This window comes from Vigna angularis, chromosome 2 (assembly GCF_016808095.1).
Source record: "Vigna angularis cultivar LongXiaoDou No.4 chromosome 2, ASM1680809v1, whole genome shotgun sequence".
NCBI classification, from domain to species: Eukaryota; Viridiplantae; Streptophyta; class Magnoliopsida; order Fabales; family Fabaceae; genus Vigna; species Vigna angularis.
Window position 1 is genome coordinate 45,183,263 of NC_068971.1, and position 23,502 is coordinate 45,206,764.

General features: G+C 36.6%; 2 protein-coding genes across 2 annotated transcripts; both read right to left on the reverse strand.

Moving 5' to 3' along the window:
- Nucleotides 1–13,349: 13,349 nt before the first annotated feature.
- On the reverse strand, nt 13,350–14,956 carry LOC108327572 (UPF0481 protein At3g47200). The gene has a single exon (XM_017561262.2). It carries the CDS (start codon nt 14,847–14,849, stop codon nt 13,494–13,496), a length of 1,356 nt encoding a protein of 451 aa, XP_017416751.1. The 5' UTR covers nt 14,850–14,956; the 3' UTR covers nt 13,350–13,493.
- A 3,717-nt stretch (nt 14,957–18,673) lies between these two features.
- Nucleotides 18,674–21,824, reverse strand: LOC108327795 (uncharacterized). The gene is made up of 3 exons (XM_017561502.2): nt 20,679–21,824; nt 19,934–20,126; nt 18,674–19,454 (listed from the first exon to the last, which is right to left on the reverse strand). The coding sequence occupies exons 1-3, from the start codon at nt 21,504–21,506 to the stop codon at nt 18,961–18,963; spliced, it is 1,515 nt and encodes a 504-aa protein (XP_017416991.1). The 5' UTR covers nt 21,507–21,824; the 3' UTR covers nt 18,674–18,960.
- Nucleotides 21,825–23,502: the final 1,678 nt, after the last annotated feature.

Sequence of the window (23,502 nt, forward strand, 5' to 3'; positions counted from 1 at the left end):
ATTTTCGTACGTTTTTTTTTTCAGTTGGTATATTTTAGTGATGTGTATCGGATTTTAGTAAAAAGAATTGATAATTGACTTCAAGGTTTTTTTAAAGATGATAATTCAACATGCCTAAATGATGAAATTAGATAGGTTAGTGAAGATGATGAAATTGAAGAGATGTTGAATGAACCTCTGTCTGAAGACAAATATGTCAATGATTCAACACTTTACAAAAACAAATTATTTAACCGTGAGTGCTTTTGATTTATTCAATTGAAGCTACAATAGGGATGACGGAAAAAATGTTAGGATGAGAGAAATGAAAGAGAAAGGCTTGAAAGGAATGAAAAAGGTGAGTAAGGGTTTGAGTGTTTCATATTTTTTTTTAATGTTGATAATAAAAACTATTCAAATACCCTTCACCTTAAATCTTAAAATCCATAATATATGAGGCCAAAATCCGGTACTAAAATTAATAACTGAAAAAAATAACGCAAGTTAACAAACTCTCTCTCTCTCTCTCTCTATATATATATATATATATATATATATATATATATATATATATATATATATATATATATATATACATATATTTATATTGTTACTATGGGCTCCTAGCCGACCGAACGGTAAAAGTGCAGAAGAATCAGCCCGACCGATGATACCTTTCAGGTCAGTGAACCGATCGGTTAAATCATCCGTTAAGGTAATTAATAGTAATAACTGTCGGGGAGTTAATGAAAATAATTGTCATTTATTGACAATTAACATTGTCATTCATTGGTGGTTAATGAGTCAGACCTAACGGTAAGCTCATTATAATTCATAAATATTTGTCTGGCAAAGGGTACAGGTAACTTAACTTAAACTGAAACTTAGAGTTCTGATAATTAAATCTTGATTACAAGATTATTACGCAAAGTCACTGACTTGAGCGTCTGAGTGTCTTTTGCAGGCACCCTCCCCCGCGGCTCGGACAAGGAGAAGAGAGAAGACAGCACAACTGGACCGCTCGGAACGGACAACTTTGAATGTTTTGGATTAGGGTTCTGAATCCTGCCGAAACATTTTGGCGCCCACCGTGGGGCCGAGCGACATCCCCTTTTGGCCACTAGAAACCAGACGAGCGCTCGGTCTCAGTATCAGAACTTCGATCAAACCCCCATCTATTGACCCTGATCGGTGACGGCAAACAACGTCAACCAACTTCGCCACTCGCGACCACTCTGTTTTGTTCAAACATATCTATATAACCATTTTAAATTGCAGGGAGAAAAAGGTAAGCATGGAGCCTTTGCACTTTTCTTGATAAAGCGGCAATAGGCACTCAGCCAAATTTGGCATCAGATGTTCGGCCCTTCGGCCTTAACTGCTCGGTCGGTCGGCCTCACAGGTACTTAGCCAAATTTGGTATCAGATGTTCGGCCCTTCGGCCTCAACTGCTCGGTCGGTCGGCCTCATAGGTACTTAGCCAAATTTGGCATCAGATGTTCGGCCCTTCGGCCTCAACTGCTCGGCCGGTCGGCCTCAACTGCTCGGCCGGTCGGCCTCACAGGTACTTAGCCAAAATTTGCCATCAGATGTTCGGCCCTTCGGCCTCAACTGCTCGGCCGGTCGGCCTCACAGGTACTTAGCCAAATTTGCCATTAGATGTTCGGCCCTTCGGCCTTAACTGCTCGGCCGGTCGGCCTCACTGGTACTTAGCCAAATTTACCATCAGATGTTCGGCCCTTCGGCCTCGACTGCTCGGCCGGTCGGCCTCACAGGTACTTAGCCAAATTTGACATCAGATGTTCGGTCCTTCGGCCTCAACTGCTCGGCCGGTCGGCCTCACAGGTACTTAGCCAAATTTGGCATCAGATGTTCGGCCCTTCGGCCTCAACTGCTCGGCCGGGCGGCCTCACAGGTACTTAGCCAAATTTGGTATCAGATGTTCGGCCCTTCGGCCTCAACTGCTCGGTCGGTCGGCCTCAACTGCTCGGCCGGTCGGCCTCAACTGCTCGGCCGGTCGGCCTCAACTGCTCGGCCGGTCGGCCTCACAGGTACTTAGCCAAATTTGGCATCAGATGTTCGGCCCTTCGGCCTCAACTGCTCGGCCTGTCGGCCTCACAGGTACTTAGCCAAATTTGGCATCAGATGTTCGGCCCTTCGGGCTCAACTGTTCGGCCGGTCGGCCTCACAGGTACTTAGCCAAATTTGCCATTAGATGTTCGGCCCTTCGGCCTCAACCGCTCGGTCGTCTGGTCTCAACTCAAATTAAATTTTGTCAGCTACATTTTTCTGACCATTCAAAATTCTAGTGTTGTTTTTTTCGATGCAGATAACAGGACTCTGTATACAAACTACTTGGCCAACTTTGAGCAACCGATCGGCAGGGAGCATTTTTCAACTGGGTGAGGCAGATTTCTTTTGTGAACTCTCACCTTGGTCTTAGGGCACGCTTCTAGAGAGCTCCTAAGACCTAAACCGAGCGGGTGATGCAGATTTTTTTTGTGAACTCTCACCTTGGTCTTAGGGCACGCTTCTAGAGAGCTCCTAAGACCTAAACCGAGCGGGTGAGGCAAATTTCTTTTGTGAACTCTCACGTTGGTCTTAGGGCACGCTTCTAGAGAGCTCCTAAGACCTAAACCGAGCGGGTGAGGCAGATTTCTTTCGTGAACTCTCACGTTGGTCAAAGGAAGTCTTAGCGCAAAACCCGATCGGACGATCAAGAATGCATGCTAGTATGAATTGAAACTCAGGTAAAAATCCTCTACCGATCGATATAACTTTATAAACCCAACGCAACATCAAAATTTTTGCTAGGGCTTGGGAGACTTATGTTACTATGGGCTCATAGCCGACCGAACGGTAAAAGTGCAGAAGAATCAACCCGACCGATGATACCTTTCAGGTCAGTGAACCGATCGGTTAAATCATTCGTTAAGGTAATTAATAGTAGTAACTGTCGGGGAGTTAATGAAAATAATTGTCATTTATTGACAATTAATATTGTCATTCATTAGTGGTTAATGAGTCAGACCTAACGGTAAGCTCATTATAATTCATAAATATTTGTCTGACAAAGGGTACAGGTAACTCAACTTAAACTAAAACTTAGAGTTCTGATAATTAAATCTTGATTACAAGATTATTACGCAAAGTCACTGACTTGAGCGTCGGAGTGTCTTTTGCAGGCATCCTCCCCCGCGGCTCGGACAAGGAGAAGAGAGAAGACAACACAACTGGACCGCTCGGAACAGACAACTTTAAATGTTTTGGATTTGGATTCTGAATCCTGCCGAAACATATATATATATATATATATATATATATATATATATATATATATATATATATATATATATATATATATATATTTTAAATTGTACAGTAGTAACACTTATTTATATTTTTTTTTCTCAAATTCATAAAATATTGGAATCCGAATAGAACACCAAAAACAATTCTTATCTTATTAATGGAATTTGTATATATACTAAATTAAAGTGGTAAGAAGTAGTGGTTAATATTGGTTTTGCCATTAACACGGTAGATCGTGGATTTTTAACGGTAGCCTGAATAATTGGCGTCACATCTTTTTCTATCTGACTTTCATTGCTCCCCAATAACTGTCCTCCATGAATTTTTAATTGCAGTACGTAGCCAATAGATCATGTTTTCAAAATTCACATAATTGTATCACCCTCTATAATAGTAAAATCTCCCAGTCATTTCTAAACAAAGATTTGCTCAGTGCTCCACTGATTGCACATAAATCAATTAATCAACTCTATCTAGACCCCAATGCCAATAATCTAGGTAGAATATACATTAAACTTTGATCTTAATAACTGTAATCTTATTAACTCTGACATATATATTATCTTTATTTTTTTTCTTTTATTTATAATCAGTTTGTTATTATTTTTTATCTATATTTTAAATTTAATCTATATTTTTTTTTATTATAAATAAAAAACTTATATATATTTATTAAGAAAAATTAATCTTATACTTTTTACTATAAACTTATATATATTTATTAAGAAAGATTAATCTTATTCATAATTTTTACTATATATTAAAAGAAATTAAACCAATTCTTTTTCATAATTTTTATTAGGATGATAATATTTTAACAACTAAAAATTAATAACTTTTTAACAATAATTATATATGAAAAATTTATTGATCCATTTTAAATATATATTTTTTAAATATTTTAAATGCATTAATAAAAAGCTAAAAATTATCAAAATATTGTCATGAAAAGTTGTTAAAAGAAAATTTTATTAACATTTTGACATGTACTTATTATTAAAAAGTTGTTAATTTTTAATTGTTAAAATATCATCATCCTTTGCTACTCATCCCACTTGGCTAACAATACTTTAGGCCAACACACTTTAACTGCAAAAGAAGATTAAAATTAACTAAAACAAAAATTGGGTACAGTAATCCTAAAACGCAGTATTTCATCAGTCACCAACGTTAACATTCGCAGTAATAAACGAGTCTGAAAAGAATTAAGGAATATTCTTAAACAGGGTTTAATTAACCTAATCAATATGATTGATAACGGAAAATTATATCAATCATCTGGAAATTGCGTTCCAAGAGTATGGAATCAGTTGAAGAAAGTCTCACTATTTCTTGTCGTCATCTTTAACAACCTCTTCGGTAGAGACATATCGAACCTTGAAGCGTTCAAGCTTCTCTTGAACCGGTTGCCGAAGACCACGGGAAGTGGTGTTTTGGGTTTCTTCAACATGTCTCTTTCTTTCTTTACTCAATATTTCTTCGACTTTTTCGAACTCATCGAAAACGCGATTCACAAGCTTAGATACAAGGGCTACTTTCCTTTCTCCCTCTTTATCTTTAATGCTTGGTGGCACTGCCACGGCACGGCCATAATTCTCATAAATCGGCTGTTGTTGTGGTGGATAAATCGTGGATGATAGTCCTAAGCTTGTGTCGTAACTGTTCATGGGTCTTGCCGGTTGAGGAAATTGATTTAACACAAACTTTTCACTTGAAGCAGTCATGGGCATTGAAATGATGGATGCAAAGGGAAACCTGTTAATTTGGGTGGTTCTGTTCTGTTGTGAATGATACAATATAAATGATGAGGCAAGACAAATTGTCTACTATTTATATACGAGAATTTTGGATAGATTCTCGGAGTTGATTTCTTGACCAACGACTTCACAATTCAAATGTTAAGGTGATGGTCAAAGGAAGACCGTGTCTTGCAGACTTTATCATTTTGATTCCTTGTGCTTTGGGCAAAATAAGACATATGACTGTAAACTACCTGCGAGAGCCACGAAACCTTCCACGAATGGACATTTTGTGCAGAGATGAATTCAAATTTAATTTATTATTTGAAAGTTTCAAACATATTTATAATGAATTCTTTAAATTAAAAATTCTTAGTTTGAATGTTCTTAGTTTCATGTTTAGTTAAAGTAACTTTGAATGTTCTACATTTGTTAAATTTTATTTTCATTTTGGTCCTTTGGATTAACAGAAACCATGACAGTAAAAAATGGGAGAAAGGTAATCTGCATAAAATTCAGTCTATTCATTCTCAAAATGATTACATCATATATATATATGTGCAAAAGGAAAAAGGTGTGACCTAAAAACTTGAAGGATAAAAGCATATTTTTGTACTACCTATTGACAGCTCATTGTTGTTCTAGAATGTCCACTAATAACAGAAAAGATTCCTCTGCTATGCTACCATTCTGTTATTGATTACGTGGTATTCAAACCAGAATTATATGGTTTTTCTATTAGCCCCCCACAAGCTGGAGGTGCAAAAATGTTGTGCAACTGCAGCTTGGATAAGTTTAGCTTGAAGGAATGTGGAGGTAAGGCTTTTGTGAAAATATCCGCGAGTTGGTTGGCAGAAGGAACAGGGAGTAGTTTCATCAAGCCTTCTTGGGATTTTTCACGCACAATGTGACAGTCTATATCCAGATGTTTCGTTCTTTCATGGAATACGGGATTGGCAGCAATGTGAAGGGCACTATTATTGTCACAGTAAAGTAGAGAAATCTGAGAGGGGGAAATATGGAGATCTTTGAGCAAATAAAATGATCCATTGTAACTCGCAAGTAGCGGAAGCGAGGGCTCTATATTCAGCCTCGGAGGATGATCGCGACACAGTGGTTTGTTTCTTGGTTTTCCATGAGATAAGAGAGCTTCCAATAAAAAAACAATAACCTGTGATGGAACGTCTTGAATCCACACAGGTGGCCCAATCAGCATCACTAAAACCAGAGACGTGAGTAGGACAGATTCTAGGGAAGAATAGACCTGTACCTGGGCAACCTTTAAGGTAACGAAGAACATGCATGGCTGCAGCATGATGAGCTTTGGTGGGCTTGGACATGAATTGACTCAGTTGTTGTGTTGCAAAAACAATGTCAGAGCGAGTATTTGTTAAATAAACCAATCGGCCGACAAGGCGCCTATATGGCAAGGGATCATCAAGATAGCCAGAAGCATCATTGCGAAGCCTAAGAGTATTGTCCATTGGAGTGGAAGAGGGTTTGCAGCCAAGCATTCCTGAATCCATAAGCAAGTCTAAGCAGTACTTGCGTTGACAAAGTGAAATCCCCTTTGAAGAGTGAGCCACTTCAATTCCTAGAAAGTACTTGAGCTTTCCTAAATCCTTGATATGAAAATTGTTGTGAAGGATCTGTTTAATGTGGTTGATTTCTTGGACAGAGTTACCAGTTAGCACAATATCATCCACATATATTATCAAGGCAGTAAAAATTGAACCATGCTTTTTGGTGAAGAGACTATGGTCAGCATGAGCTTGTTTATAACCACATATTAGCAACAAATTAGATAACTTTTCATACCATTTCCTGCTTGATTGCTTCAGCCCGTAGAGGGATTTGCGCAATTTGCAGCTTTGACCAGAATGGGATCCTGATAATCCCGGTGGCATCTCCATGTAGACATCCTCCACAAGGTCTCCATGTAGGAAAGCATTACTGACATCTAACTGTTGGATGTGCCAGTCGTTGATAGAAGCTAGGGCAAGGATTATACGAACAATGGTCATTTTGACGATTGGGGAGAATGTTTCGAAATAATCGATGCCTTCAATTTGTGAATACCCCTTTGCTACCAATCGCGCTTTGTAGCGCTCTATGCTTCCATCGGGTAACCTCTTGATTTTGTATACCCACTTGCAACCTATGGGTCGAACAGAGGGAGGAGTTTCAACCACATCCCAAGTATGATTCAACTCGAGGGCTTTGATCTCACATTGCATGGCGTCACGCCAACACTGTAGCTTCACTGCTTCATAGAAACTAGCGGGTTCACACTCAAAAGATATGGCCATGAGAAAACGATGATGTGAAGGGGAGACATTGGTGTATGAGATAAAACTTTGAATCGGATGTGAACATCTTGTGGATGATTGTGCAGACTTAAGGGAAGGAAGCTTGTATTGATATTCGGAAAGGTATGGAGGAGGATGGGTGTCACGTTCTGAACGGCGCGGTGGTGGGACAACAATTGGGGTTGGTGTGTGGCGGGTTTGGATTTCTGGTGAAATGGAATTAGGGTTGGAGGTTGTGGTTTCAGGGAAAAGGGAGAAACTTTGTTCTGGTAAAGATGAAGACGTGTTTGGGTTGGGGCGATGAGTTTCTGGGGGGTTTTCTTGTGGTGTGGATTGAGAATCTGGGTTTGGTTCTATGGTTAAGGTATGCTGGGTTATAAGTGTAGGTGAGGGAGAAGTGTGGAAAGGAAAAACTGTTTCCTGGAAAATAACGTTTCTAGAAATGAAAATTTCTCTTGTATTAATGTCTAGAATAACATATCCTTTTGTGCCATTTTGTAAACCCAAAGAAACACCTTTTCTAGATCGAGGTTCAAATTTATGAATTTGATTGTGAGTGGATGCATAACATAAACAACCAAAGATTTTGATCATTGAAAAATCAGGCGGAACTTTATTTAGAAGTTCAAAAGGTGTTTTATATGAAATGATGGGTGAGGGAATACGATTAATGATAAAAACAGCATGTTTAATAGCATAGGACCAAAAATTTGATGGGATTTTGGATTGAAACATGAGGGCCCTGGCAACATTGAGAATATGCTGGTGTTTGCGTTCCACTCTCCCATTTTGTTGAGGTGTGTAAACACAACTAGTTTGATGTATAATTCCTTTAGAATTGAAAAGGTCTTTTAGAAAAAATTCTGGTCCATTATCGGATCGGATACATTTAATTGTGGTTTCAAATTGATTTTCAACTAAGTTGATAAAATTTTGTATATGCATTCTCACTTCACCTTTTGATTTTAATAGAACAACCCATGTATATCTACTAAAATCATCAAGTATAGTGAGAAAATACTTGTGCCCATGAATAGATGTTTTGGAAAAGGGGCCCCAAATATCCATATGAATCAATTCAAAAATTTTAGAACCTCTACTAGAGCTAGGAGAATAAGGCAATTTCTTTTGTTTAGCTAAATGACAAATGTCACATATTTCATGAGAATCCTTTGAAATAAAAGGAAATTGTTGATTCAAGACATTAAGACGGCTACTAGATAAGTGTCCTAATCTAAAATGCCAAAGGTTGGAGTTATTGATGGTGGTGGTAGTATTGTTGGTAGATGGGCTTCTTTCCTTTCCGATTGTCAAATGAAAAAGTCCTTCCTTTAAGTTAGCTGAACCAATCATCTTCAATGTGTTCATGTCCTGTATTTGACAAAGAATATTAGAGAACTCATTTGAAAAAATTATACGGCAAGGAACGGTAGTTAATAATTTAGGAAGAGATAATAAATTAAAAATAAAATTTGGAACAAGAAGAACATCATGAATAATGAAATCCGGAGAAAATTGTATGCTTCCAGATATATGGGCCTGAACAATAGACCCATTTGGTAGATTGATGTTTAATGGCTGGATTTCAGAATACTCAAAAAAGTGATCTAATGAATTTGTGATGTGATCGGTGGCTCCGGAATCAATTACCCATGGTGTGGTGTGTGAAAAATTATTGAGTGTATGTGCGGTGTTAATGGAAATAAACCTACTGTCAAGACCAGAGTTGTGAGATTGGTTTGAGTTTGAGTGAGTGAGTTTGGCCCTTGAAGGGATTTCTGAGTTTCCCCCACCAGATCCAGAAGCTTTGTTAAGAAGGCTCATTAGTTGTTGGAATTGGGTCGTAGTAATGTGAAGACCTTGGCCCAGAGTTGAAACATCTTTTCTTTCTCCTTCATGAATTAGGGCCGGCACAACATCTGAAGAGGAAGATGCAGTAACATTATTCACGTTGCCTCCGACGCTTGCGCCACTGCTACTAAAGGTGTTTCTGTTATTGAAAGGGCGTGGTTTTCCTGGATATTTGGGATGTCCAGGGGGATAGCCAAATTTGGTATAACACACATCACTACTATGTCCAACACGATCACAATGAGTGCACTTTGTCGGGTTGATGTTGTTTTTCTGGAAGCACGAATCAATGGTGTGTCCGAGGCGGCCACAAAATTCACATTTGCGAGTTGGTTTTGTCCCCCCTTGCTGTGGATGGCCTCGACCTTTACTAGAGATGACATTGATGAAGGGATTGGTTTCCATGGGAGAAGATGGGTGATGCTGTTGGCGCTCATGTTGGATGATCATGGAGAAAACACGATTAGCAGAGGGAAGAGGGTCAAGTAATAAGATTTGTGAGCGAACCATGGCAAATCGATCGTCGAGCCCTTTCAGAAAGCGGATAATGAAGTCCTGTGAATGGTAGGTGCGAGCAGAGCAAGAACAAGGGGTCAGAGTTCGGTAGTTGTCCAACTCTTCCCAGAGTGATTTTAGATGGGTGTAGAAGTCGGTGACGGAGAGTGCACCTTGTTTGAGAAAATAGATTTCTTCCTGTAACTCAGCGACTCGAAGCAAATCTCCTTGAGAAAAACGCTTGCGAAGATCAGTCCAGACATCAATAGCTCGTTCAAAAAACACAACACTTTGAGCTATTGAAGGAGAAATTGAATTGAGGATCCATGACATTAACAGAGTGTTACATCTTTCCCAAGAAGGGTGTAAGGGATCAGTGGGTGCTGGGATGGGGATGTTGCCATTGAGGAAACCCATCTTGTTTTTAGAGATGAGGGCCATTTGGAAGGAACGAGACCATGACTGGAAGTTGTTGGCCGAAAGAGGTGGGGAGACCACAACAGATGAAGGGCTCTCACTTGGGTGTATGTAGAAGGGGCTGGAAGGATTTTGGTTGGGATCAACAAAGAGAGGAGGAGGTAGAATATTTTCGTCCTCATTTCCAGAGGAGCCTGAATCGGCCATGAAAGAGGTAAGCTAGAAAAAGCTTGAACCTTTAGATGGCTCTTGATACCATAACAGAAACCATGACAGTAAAAAATGGGAGAAAGGTAATCTGCATAAAACTCAGTCTATTCATTCTCAAAATGATTACATCATATATATATATATATATATATATATATATATATATATATATATATATATATATATATATATATATATATATATATATGTGCAAAAGGAAAAAGGTGTGACCTAAAAATTTGAAGGATAAAAGCATATTTTTGTACTACCTATTGACAACTCATTGTTGTTCTAAAATGTCCACTAATAACAGAAAAGATTCCTCTGCTATGCTACCATTCTGTTATTGATTACGTGGTATTCAAACCAGAATTATATGGTTTTTCTATTATGGATCATATTATTTAATACTTTTAATGTTTGCATTACTCTTTACTAGATTAAGTAATGTAGTATGATTAACTTTTTCGCGTTCAAAGCTAATTAAAATATTATTCGTAAGCAGGTAAAAAATATTGTAAATACAACAAATTTTTTGATCGCTAAAATATGCAAATAAATATGAAATTTTGAAATCGAATTAGTGATAAAAAAAAAGTATTTAATTTTAAATAATGAATTCACCGACTGTCTCTAAAATAATTATTGTTAGATTTTTAATTTCTATTGCTGAATTAACAATTGAAATAAGTAACACTTTTTAGTTGCAAAATTGGTCAGGAGTGACCAAATTATTAAATGATGAAATAGAGATAGAAATTTTAGTACTATATATTTAACGAGAAAATTAAAATTTTGTTACTAATTGCTTTGCAATTAGGATTTTTGTTACAATATAATTTTGGTCATTAAAATGTATAATTTTTATTGTGAATATTTTCGACTTATGTAATTCAAAATAATTATATTTTAAAATCTAAAACAATCATATTCCTATTATGTAATTTGTAATAGCCGTATTCTCATAATATAAAATCTAGATCTATATCCCATGTTTCTTTTTTTAAAATAAGCATATTCCAAAAAAATATAATCCATAAGAACCGTACACCCTAATGGGGGTAAACTAAAGCAAAACAGACGTAATCTTAATAAACATATAATTTACTTAATCTTAATTAACATATTCAAAACTAAAGAATACACAATAACCATTCTTGAAACAATAATATTTTGACACACACAAAATTTATAAATTTATTTATCTTTTATTTTTAGGTTAAATATGTTTTTAGTCTCTAAACTGTCAAACGATTTTGGTTTTCGTCCCTCTTCGAAAGGTTTGTTCATTTTAGACCTCTTAGATTTGAAAATCTTATGTTTAGTCCTTAAAAAGTAACGATGTTAAGTTCTTTTTTATGTGGCAAACGGCGAGCCCACGTGTAATGTCACGTTTCTTTTTTTTCTCTCTTTTACTCTTCAACGGAGCAGCGTCCACCACCTCCAACAGCCATCACCACATCGACCTTCACTGTCATTGCCTGAAGCAGCTTCTTGTTAGTAGAAGAAATCCATCCGGCCAGACAACACCATCATCAACACCGACATTGCTCTCCTCGGCCAAGAGCTTTCTTTTAAGGCCAACGTTGTTGTCTCGGAGCTTCGTGCTCTATTTGAAGTTGGCAATGTCAGTGTCGGTCACCTGAAACTCTCCTTTATCCTTCTCAAACACAACTTGAGTTATCTGAGAGTTTGTGTTACCATATGATGGAGTTTCATTTGATTTTGATTCATCAAGGTCACTAGTGGATGCATCTGCTTTAATTGCAATAAGATAGATATCGTCGTCCCCCGCATTCAATAACTCAGACTCTTCAAATATCGAAAAATCAATACCAGTTCTAGCTGGTTGTTTAAACCTCTGACCAAGACCTTGTTGGAAATTTACAGTCACAGGTGGAAGAACATTTTCCTTCATTGGGGTTAGGATGCAACCTTCCCCTTCTTTTGCAAAGAAAAGTATCGTGATGTTGTTATGGAGGTAAAAGGAAACAAACCATTTAGATCAAACAAATAAAAGAACTATCCCACAAATATTCACATTCATAGTCTTTAACCAACACACACACAATTTTAATCTTAAAGACCACTACCCAAAAAATTAGGGTTTCTGATTTTGGGGGAATGTTGCTTCTGCTTATGCTGGGAGAAGAGGGTTTCTCCCTCTCCTTTCCCTCCTTTTTCTCCTTTCCTCCCTCTCATGCTCACTTTTAGAATCAGATGTTGAACCAGAATCAGTATCTGAATCAGAACCTCCATCACTAGCCATGGGAGAACCTTTTTCAAAATCGTCAGATATAGAATTCCCAAAGATCGAGTTAAACTCATGCCTTTCTTTTATCGCACTTCTCAATTGACCGCTATCAAAATCTACCCCAATCTTAGGCTCTTGCACCTTATCAATCCCTAATGATGGTATTGTTTTTGCAGCCAAAGTTTAGTCGCCTTCCTACAACGATTCTGGTGGAGAAGTGTCCGTATAGTTAAACCGATGCTCATTTTCTTCATTTCCATTTTCCTCGATCACAGGCTTCTCAAAACTGCCTTCGTGAGAATACTTTGGTTGTTTACCCCATTTACCATCAATCTCTAATTCTACAACCAAATTCCTCCTTGTTAAAGTCGAAGATGTAGATTTGTTTCCATCATCAGAGGCGGTGGACGAACGCTACTCCGTTGAAGAGTAAAAGAGAAAAATAAAAAGTGGCGCACGCTGGCATCACACGTGTGCTTGTTGTTTGCCACATTAAAAAAAACTTATCAGCTTTACTTTTTAAGGACTAAACATAAGAGGTTTAAAATTAAGAAGACTAAAATGAACAAACATTTTCAAGAGGGACGAAAATCAAAATCGCTTGATGGTTTAGAGATTAAAAACATATTTAACCCTTTATTTTTTTTGTTCTCTTTTAAAAATAAAAGAAATTATTTTTATAACTATTTTATCCTTATATTATATAATAAATAAATTAAATATAAAAATTTGTGACTCTATTATTTATAAACAAACCAAAAGACCATGATAAATAATTCCACCCATTAACTATATGTAAATTCAATTAATCGAATTTAAAACTCATGTTTCTATCTTATCAAATTGTCTTTCAGTGAACCAAAAATTAACAGAGATTTTGGCTACAAGATCCTAAACTATTCCTTCCAAAACGACTGGAGCTTAGGATCATTGTTTTTCGGAGTCTTCAAAATACTGAGAAGCCGCAAAGTAGGTCTGAGCCACCGTGAGAAGCAGCAATATGGAGGCCGCAAGAAGAGAGATAAACGACCATGGCGTGTCAAAGTAAGTGTGCTTGAAGCTAGCCCACTGAACATGCCAACTATTTCTGTAATATCTATGAACATCATTGAACAGCTGAGACAAATAACACAAATCTAAATCAACCGCCACATCTTTTCCCGCGTTGTTGATGAAGCTGGCAACTTCTCCTTCAGTCCCAAAGTGGTTCTCGACCACGTTCCGTTCACACAAATACTCAACATCTCTGTAAGTGTTCACGAGACAGTCCAAGAGAGTAACATAGGCTGTGAAGTGCTTGGAGCATCCACCATAGCACTGCTCAAACGCCACGCAGTTCAGCAAAAAGCAACTCATGAAATCGTCCATTGTAAGCGATGGCATTTCAATCACGCCGCGCCTGAACGTCACGTGAAGGAAACTCTCGCTTTCCTTGCCGGGGCTGATCTTAATCCCGGCTCTACGAAGCTTAGAGACGCAGTGGATCACGTGGGTCGGCGTGGTGAATCTTTTTCTTGGCTCTCTAGTTTCTGCGTGGTTCGGAATGAAACTGGAACGAACCAGGTCGAGTAAGTGTTTTCCATTCACGTTTGCCCAGCCAGAAACATCGTCTGGTCTTTGTAACGAGTTGTTGAAGAACATCATAGCCAGAGTTGACAGATTCCACGTTGACTTTTCTCCCGGTAGTTTTGTAACTTGGAATAACTGGTTCAGAACGAAGAACGGGATCTGGTTTTCAAGCTTGAGAAAATCTCGGTAAAAGAAGGGTAATATCCAGGCCATGGTAACAAGAGGGTCGTCGCGTTCAAAGGGTACTAATCCAACGACTTTGCGAAAGAGCTCAACGATGAAACAGCCGTCGAGGATCATCATCTGGATGAAGTCGTGAGAGTCAAGGGGGATGGTTTCTGAATAGCACTCTCTGGCTTTGGATTCTAAAGGGGCAAGGGCTTTGAATAAATCATCTAAGCCAAAACCTTTGGTTTTGGTTCTGTTGAGAAGGGAACCGAGGTAACGCCACTTGTGTTCCTCGATCATGTTGAGACGAGGTTGGGCACGGTGGTATGGTCCTATGGACACGATTCGAGGTTGGTAGGCTTTTCCGTTGGCCTCGATTAGGCTCTGCGGGACCCTGAAGATGCAGCACGATCTCTTTCCCGCTGATTTACTTAGCAACTTGGGATTCTCCGAAATCTTCAGCTCCATCGACGCCAACCTCTCTCTGTCTATTACCTTCCATATGTCTATTGTGTGGTGATCATTGGCTTCTTCCTCCATATCCATGCTTTTTCTTCCCTCCCCTTTGGATTTTTCAGAATGATTGGCTGTGTTTCAAATGTGTTATTGTCTAGGTTGGACTTAAGAACAACTCATATTCGACAAACTTCCGAAAGCTTACAAAATCATTCAGCCACAAAAAAATGTTTGGTATCTAAACAGAGTCTCTCAGTCACATCAGCATATGCTGATGACTTACCTATATAGGTTTTATTATTATTATTATAAATCTAACACGTTATGTTATACAAATATTATTTATTAAATTAAGAAATTTTATTATTAATTTAATTATTAAAAAAAAATTAAAAGAACATATGGTATTAGAATTGGTAGAACTCAGACAAGTTGCCTTCAAAATATATTAAATTAGATTTATAAGGTTTACTAAATTAGAAATGGAGGAAACTAGGGGGAAGGGAGACTATTGATCACTATCAATATTTGACGAGAACATTAGATTAGATGGTAAGAACTAAATATGGAATGGACAACGTCTTGTATTAGTAAAACTGTACCTTTCAATGTGGCCACCTTATTCATCAGTAGTTTGTTTTTTTCCACAGCTGTCGCCATATTTGAAGTTTCAATTTGTTTTATCCAAGTAAAGAAGATATTATATTGGATAATTTTTCTTGGCAAGTACCAAGAAATTGATATTTCCTGGAAAAGTAGGGTGTGTCATTTGCTTGGACTTAGACACCATTAGAATATTAATAAAAAAAATTTAATGGTAGTGTACACATATGCCATTAATATGGCATTAAGAAAAAACAAGTCCTATAGTTTGAATTTTAAACTGAACTCAATTTCAACGGATTGAATCCCTCTTTCGAAACATGCAAACTATATCGATTAAACAAAACCTAAATAAAAATTTAAATTCAAATACAGTTTGCATTAAACATTAAGTCTCGTGACTCGTGACGATATGATTCCAAAACAAGATATGGTGACATAAATTTCTCAATGTTTTTTTATCTCATCCTTAATAGTAGGCTCTTCCAATATTTCTCCTAATATGCAACTCATCATTAATAATATATAAATACTAAATTTATAATAACTAAAAGTTTTAATTCAAACTTTAAAAAGAATTATTTACCTTTTTATTTCAATTTAAGTAACTAATTTTGAGTACAAACAAAGGACTACATAATATTTAGAAAAAAAAATATAATATATATTGAAACACTTTCATACTTTTATTAGTTGACTAAAAATATCATTATTGTAATTTAAATGTTATGTCACATATTAATAATACGACATTGGAAATCTTAATTGATCATCTTCTAAAATTTAAGATGATGTTTAAAAAAATATTTGTTCACATTCAAATAAAGTATCCAATTGAGGGCTATTGTCTTATGGAATATCATTATACTCTTTAATCGAATGAACTCATATTATTTAAAAATAAAAATAAAAACCGTATTGTGATTCCTTCAACTTCTTTTTCGGTAAGATAAGGAGAGCTTGAGAATTTCGATATCCTCTTATGCTATTTCTTGGTTAGATATCTTTACTCATGAAAAATAGAATACTTATGTTAAACACTTGAATATTTTTGTCTAACAAGATTATAACGGAGATTAATAATGGTTCGAAGTACAAACACATCACTCTATCACTCCAAACATGTGTCTCATTCATAGTTAACATTTCGTATCAACCAACACTCGCACGAATGTAAAATACAAATTTCATACTGGATAGAAGGAATTAAACATGAACTTTGAGATCAAATATAAAATAAAAGTAAAGATTCACATTTTTTTTAAATATATATATTTTATGTTGTTATTATTGATGATTTCTCCTTCAAAATCCTTTATTTTTCAAAAAAATTCAAAACCCCTATGCTTTATTAAGAAGTGGTACTTATATAGTTAAAAAACTTGTCATTTGATATTCAATTGAAATAATCAATTTAGATTCAGGAAATTGAAAGTTTGAGAAGCAAACACATCAAATAACATTAAAAATTGAGGTAAATGGATGGTTAGGAGGATGATGGTGGACCAGGGCCGATTTAAGGCCCAAACAAGTAAAGTCAATTCTTTAGACCTCCAGAAAAAAAGGTTTAAAAAAAATAGTATTAATTACTTTAGGCCTCCAAGATAAAAAAGATCTTAAAAAGTTTAAAAAATAAATTTGAAATGAAATTATAATAAAAAACACTTCATTCTTAAGTTTGTTTGGCCTTCCAAACTCTTGAGTTGTTCTTGTGGTCGGTGTGGATCAATGCGAATATGGGATGAATGATGGAAGAAAAAATGGAGTTAAATGAATGACTCAATACTGAAAATGGTAAGATGAGTACTAAAATGTAATCATGGGTGATAAAGAACATAAAATAATTGGGATTCCAATACACGTCTTTTTTAATTTTCAATTAAATTTATAAGATTAATTTTTGTCATGTGGACAACAAGTGTGAAGCAACGAGCCAATAGGTCATATATCTCAATAAAACGTTATTTTTCACATTAGATAAAATTTAACGCTGTTGATGCTAAAGAAAGATTCAAAATCGTTTATATGCGTGACTTATCCTATTAAAAATTTAATCATTTCCCTAAAAAAATTGAAAAAAAAATATATTTCCCTTTAGTAAAAAGAACCTAAATTTTTTATTCAGTGTTTCAAAATATAGAATTTTAAACATAATAATAATAATAATGACTAATGATAAAAAAAAAATCTAAGATCTTCCAAGTGAAATACGATCCAGTAGTGGATTTATTTTAAAGCTAAGATGGGACATAATCCTTTTTTCTCGTGGCGCAGTATACGTGCCTCACATGTGGTGTCAAAGGAAGGCTATAGATGGAAGTGTTTGGAAAAAACTCTAGGTGATGATGGCAAGAACAACTTACAGACTGTTCGTAGAGTTCTCAAGTGTTACAGTAATTCTTTTGATGAGGAAGAGGGAAAAGATGTATTGAATACATCGTTGTACAAAGAGTCCAGTTTTGGGGGTGTCTCTTTAAAGAGGGCTATAACCTTCATGGAAAGTGTTGTTGACAAAACTCATCTGCTTATTGGAGGGACAAAGGTATTGAGTGCCTCTGCTATATGTCTTGTATGCTGGCCTTGAAAATGAATACCATCTATTCTTCTGCTGCACAAAGAGCCAAGAATGCTGCAGAAAAGTTACTATGCAAGATTGTATTATCAAACCTATTGATGAACAATAATACATGAAAGATATTGCATTTCTAGTGTTGAAGCCGGGGACCCAAAGAACCATAGTTTATGTTTAATTGGGTTATCCTTTATTGATCGTAGTGGCTAATGCTGGTTAGCACAACTACTGTATATATAATTTAGCCATGTTATGTATTTTTCTTAAATCACTGTAGATACATTAAATTTGTTCGTGACTATTGACATTATGACGATGACGTGTTTGACCAACAGTGTTCGAATTGCACAAGTGGCGTTCCCTAGGATAAACACTAATTTGAAGGTTCCAAATGATGGTGATCGATGAGTGGCAGCAGAAAAGCATAAGCAGAGATGCCACCTGGAGTGATTAGAAAAAAAGGAAAAGGCAGAAAGCAAGATGCAAATTAGACAAGTTGTTTATCCATTAAATAATAAAAGGAACCTTGGAAAAGAAAACAACATGAGATTAAACTGATAAGTCGCTGTCAAATTACTCCTTCCTAGACAAAGATCACCGAATTATAATATTCCATCCCCTGCACATAACTCACCCTCACTGCTCCCAACTCAAATATTCCTTCCCCAAACATACAAACAAATTTTCGTGACATGTTTTGTTCCGGTGAAAACAAAAGGAAAATCCCTATCAAGTCTCATTTATCATCTAAAACCGCATTAGGTTTATCCCTTCTTCATTGAACTAAAACACCAAAAACAAAGTGTCATTGTAAGAGACTATATTATTAAATTAAGAAAGGTGACTTACAGCATCCCCACAACCAGCTACGAACACGAGTCATGTACATATATACCCTGATTATCTTTATGGGTTACTTTTTTTTTTCTTCCTTTTCAATTACTAGCCTATCATACCCAATACATGCAAGTCAGACTGTACTCTAAAGAATAAAGATAAATTATTCATACTAAGTTTTCCCCCCAATTAGCATACTAGTTCCTCTGAAAATTCCTCCAGCAGAAAGCCGAAGATAGCACACTCAAGCTCCCCAGCCATATTTCTTATCTGCTCCACATTTTTCTTCCACCCACCATCCTCCCTAGAGAAGTCATCTTCTATCATCATATCAATTGTGTTCGACTCCACTTCTTTCCACAACTCCAACCTCTTGCATATCCTTGTTATCACCATATCCCTATCTTCCAACTCATCAAGTGCTCTCACTTCTTCCATAATCAGATCAGATACCAGCTTCTTAAACTCATCTGGGATTTGCTGTCTGTCATACACCCTTGACTGCCACAGACCTTTCAAAATCACCTCTCTACTGTCATTTTCTTTACGTAATGTTTCCTTCATAAATGATTCATCCTCCTCCTCGTCTTCTTCATCATGCATTCTTCTCTCAAGTTCTACCGGATCCAACTCTGCCAGTTTCTCAAATCTACGAAGCTTGTACAATAACTGCTGCTTGGCTCCTGCAAAATTCAATGCTATTATTAGCGGCAAATCTTGAATTAATGAAAGAAAAAGTGTAAGATTATATGTGTGTCTAGCATTATTGGTATGGAAGAAGGTATGATTTTGATTGCTCATATGTTATCCAACAAATTGAATGCAATGGTGGGAATTAAGACGTATCTCCTAACAAGAAAAATAGTGGGTCACATTAAAATTTATAACCAATGGCCTTGTATCTAGATGTAAAGGATCCACAATAAATGGGAAATGCCGTTTGGATGTAGAGCAACTGTGATCTTTCGGATGGAACCCACAAGGATAGCACGGTTAAAGATCAGCACAATCACATCACTACATCAGCAATTAGCCCCTCCTCTTATTGTATTTTGTGACAGACAAGCAACTTTGAAGAAGTGTGTACGATGGTGCGTTGGTGGAAAACGACCACACAACAACAAACACAGAATGGTACAAAAATAAATAAGCAGTGACATACTCTGTACAATCGCATAGCTGCACTCCAAATCAAAACCACCCTCCTCTCCTTCATCACCGTTCCCATGCCCTTCGTCATCGTCCTCGAACGGTGGGTCTAACACACACACTGGACTGCACTGTTCTTTGTCTTCCTCCTCTTCTTCCCCTGATTCGAACTTCTTCACACTCTCGCCTCCATTACTTTCTTTCTCCTATTAATATCCACATAAAAATCCATTAGAATATTAACTCATTTTTCGATAGTGGGTTGTTTAGTAAATCACTGTTCGACTGATTTATCTCCCTTTGAAAGAGTCATTTACCAACAAGCAGTACTAGAAGTAGTGGAAAACAGAATTTGTCACTCTTTAAGAAGCAATTTACCAAACAACCCACTGGAAGAGAGAGAAAAGATTTGCATGGCAGAAACACGATCGAAAAGTACAATTATGAGAAAAATCAGAAAAACAAAACAAAAACACGAAATTGACATATGTAACCCTCCACAGTCCTCACAGGGCTGTTCTTTAACAGATTTCGGAAAGACTGAGGGCTATGATTGTCACCGAAAAGCGACATTCCGGCCAAACTCACAGACCCACGTTCCATTACCGACAAAATCAGAACACCACTCAACTAACGAGTCCTGTTTTTTTCCTCGTAACTCACTCGCCACAGACCAAAACCAGGTTCAATATAAAAACTAAAACAAAAAATTACCATAAAATATTAATATAATAAGAATAAGAAGAAGAAAGACAAACCTCAGTTGCGTGGCGACTTGGCGAGGTAAGCTCCGGCGTGTGGCGGCCGTCGGAGGGAGAACTAGTTTGAAGAACAAAACGGAACGGACTTTCGGAGAAGCGGGTGGAGTTTGTGTAATTGGTTATGAAGTGAATCTCGTCGGAGTAGCCGCTACTAGACGTTTCCATGTTGATGGATTTATCCGCGTTGGTCTCTGACCAAACAGCACTACTAGTTCTACCATTGTAAGAACACACAAACCCCACTTCACACGCATTTGCATTCACATTCACAGTTTCTTCATCCTCTTTCTTGTTGGAACCTTTTTTTCGCCCAACAGAGGAATCCCACTTCAGAATGTCCTTAACCGAAACCTTGACGCTTCCAGCACCCTCTATCTCGCGCTTCTTCTGGCCCCGTTGCGTGAGTCTCTTGTAGAGGGAACCGAAGAGACCGAAGGATTGGGCTTTCATTTTGGGCCGTGAAGCGGGTGAGGAGTGTTTCTGGATCCTGACAGCGGCTTCCAGAAGCAGAGACGCGGTTCGGGAAGGGATGTGAAGGAAAATAGCGTTGGGGGATTTGCAAGGGCTTTTTGCTGCGGAAGCGAATTCGAAGAGTGGAGATTTTCTGAAATCAGGGGTGTCTGTGAGGGAAAAAAGACAAGCACTTTTGCAGAAATTCCCCGGGAAGCTTGGGGTTGGATTGGTTGATTTGTGTTTCTTGACTTGCAAAGAGGTATTGGAGGAAGGCCGTTTCATCTGGCTTCGCCTATCGGAAATGTACTTGTTTAGAAGAAAGGGTTCTTGATCCTCCTGAAGTAGCTCGTGCAACAAGTACTTCTGAACCATAAGGGAAATGCTATAATGAAGAACCAAACAAATTAAGAAAAGTGAAGAAGCCTGAACTGTGTTCACACAAGAGAAGGGAGTGATGGCGCAAAAGAGAAAAACGAAAGGAAATAAAAATAAAACAAAAATGGTGTCCCCCAGAGAGTAAGAGAGTGAGAATGAGGAGACTTTGTTCTTGATTCAAACGAAGATGGGTTATAGGATCGAGGCGAGAGAGAGTGATGAAACTGGTTTGGTCATAGACCAATTATTCTTAAATAATGGGATTTTATTTTCCACTCACAGCGATTTGCGCCGAAAGCACACTTGGCACAAACCATGTCAAAAACCAAACTCTTTTTCCTTCTGTCAATTAAACCCGTCTGGTCATTTTCTATTTCCACTAACTTCAACTTTAATTTAAATTTCAAAAAGCATGTCCCAGTGGTAAAATTCTCTAAACTTTTGAGAATTCTCTACTGTACCACACTTCTATATCTATGTTTTGCACTGTTAAAACAAAAAAATACACAGGGGTTGTCTCGCCTAGGGAGGGGTGACGCGTGACCCACTCCATTTTACGGTCTCAGAATTTTCGCTCACTTTTTGTATAAAGTCTTTCGCCTTCCAACTTTCAAACTCCAGTCTCATTTTTTTGTGTGTAAAGTGCGTTTCTGGGTCACTACAGATTTTTGGCTTTATTTTTCACGTCACCCCCACGCTTCCACAAAATCCAAACCAAGTCAATTTTACACTTCTCCCAAAAACCCATATGCCTCAATCAAATACCGTCTCTATCTCTATGTACTATGTGTTCATCTCATAATATCTATCACATACATTTCTTCTTCTCAACATACAAAATACGAGATTAGGTTAAAGACAAGAAGGAGGGAAACAAATGCCACGCCTTTCAGACCATTCAAAATCCAAATACTACAAACAGATATGATCTCCTTTTTTAACACATCTCATGTCAATTTACTCTCAAAAGGTTGTAACCAGGATAAAAAAAAAATGTAACTTTATATATGGGTTACCTTTCAAGCTTACTCACTTATAATAGGATTCAATTTTGGTGACTTTCACTCGTCAACCCATCTAATTTAATTTAATTATTTATTATTTTATATTTTAATATTATTTATTAGAATTTTTTTATTATATAAAATAAAAAAAATATTTTAAGAAATAAAAATATTTTAAGAAATAAAAATATTATAAATTTATTTATTCAAGACTTTAACATTATAGACAGACAAACAAATATTATAAAATTTATCCATATTAAAAACTTATTTATTCGTCTTTTTTTTTAAGTTTCATTTTAGAGTGAAATTTATTTAGATTTAAATTAAAAAAATTATAATTTTTTTTTATTTTAAAAAAAACTTATAATTAAGTGAACTAATGAGTCAACTTATTTAACCCACCAACCCGTAGTGGATCGGATCGGGTTCTAATTTTTTCAGCTTGCTAATAAGTGAGCCGGGTTGGGTTGGCTTACTAAGTGACCAACCTGTGATGGATCGGATTAAATTGAATCGGATTACCCATTTTGACAGTTCTACAATTTATCCATACTTAATTGCCATTAGTTTTAATCATATCCACTTCTATGAAATTAATCAACCTTTTTCTTTTTGTTAGTGATGTATAACATTTTTAATAGAGTATGCTAAAAGTCAACAAATTTATTACATATATGCATATATAGACGGTTTATGATTTGGATGACTATTATTTCACATTATGGGTGGATAGTTTTTTTTTTCGAAAAAAAAAAATTGAATTCAAAACTTGTATAGTACCCTTTGTTCCATTTACTAAATGTAGTTATAACACCATGCATGAAAAGCTATAGTCTCCTATTTTGTCTGTAAAATACGAGGAGGCTTGATTTCGTCGTAAGTCAATTGTTTTAGTTGTTGAAATTTTTTAATCTCAATACAAATAGAACGTACACCGAACAACATGGCTTATATACATGTAGTAAAACGAGTAACTTTACAGCGAA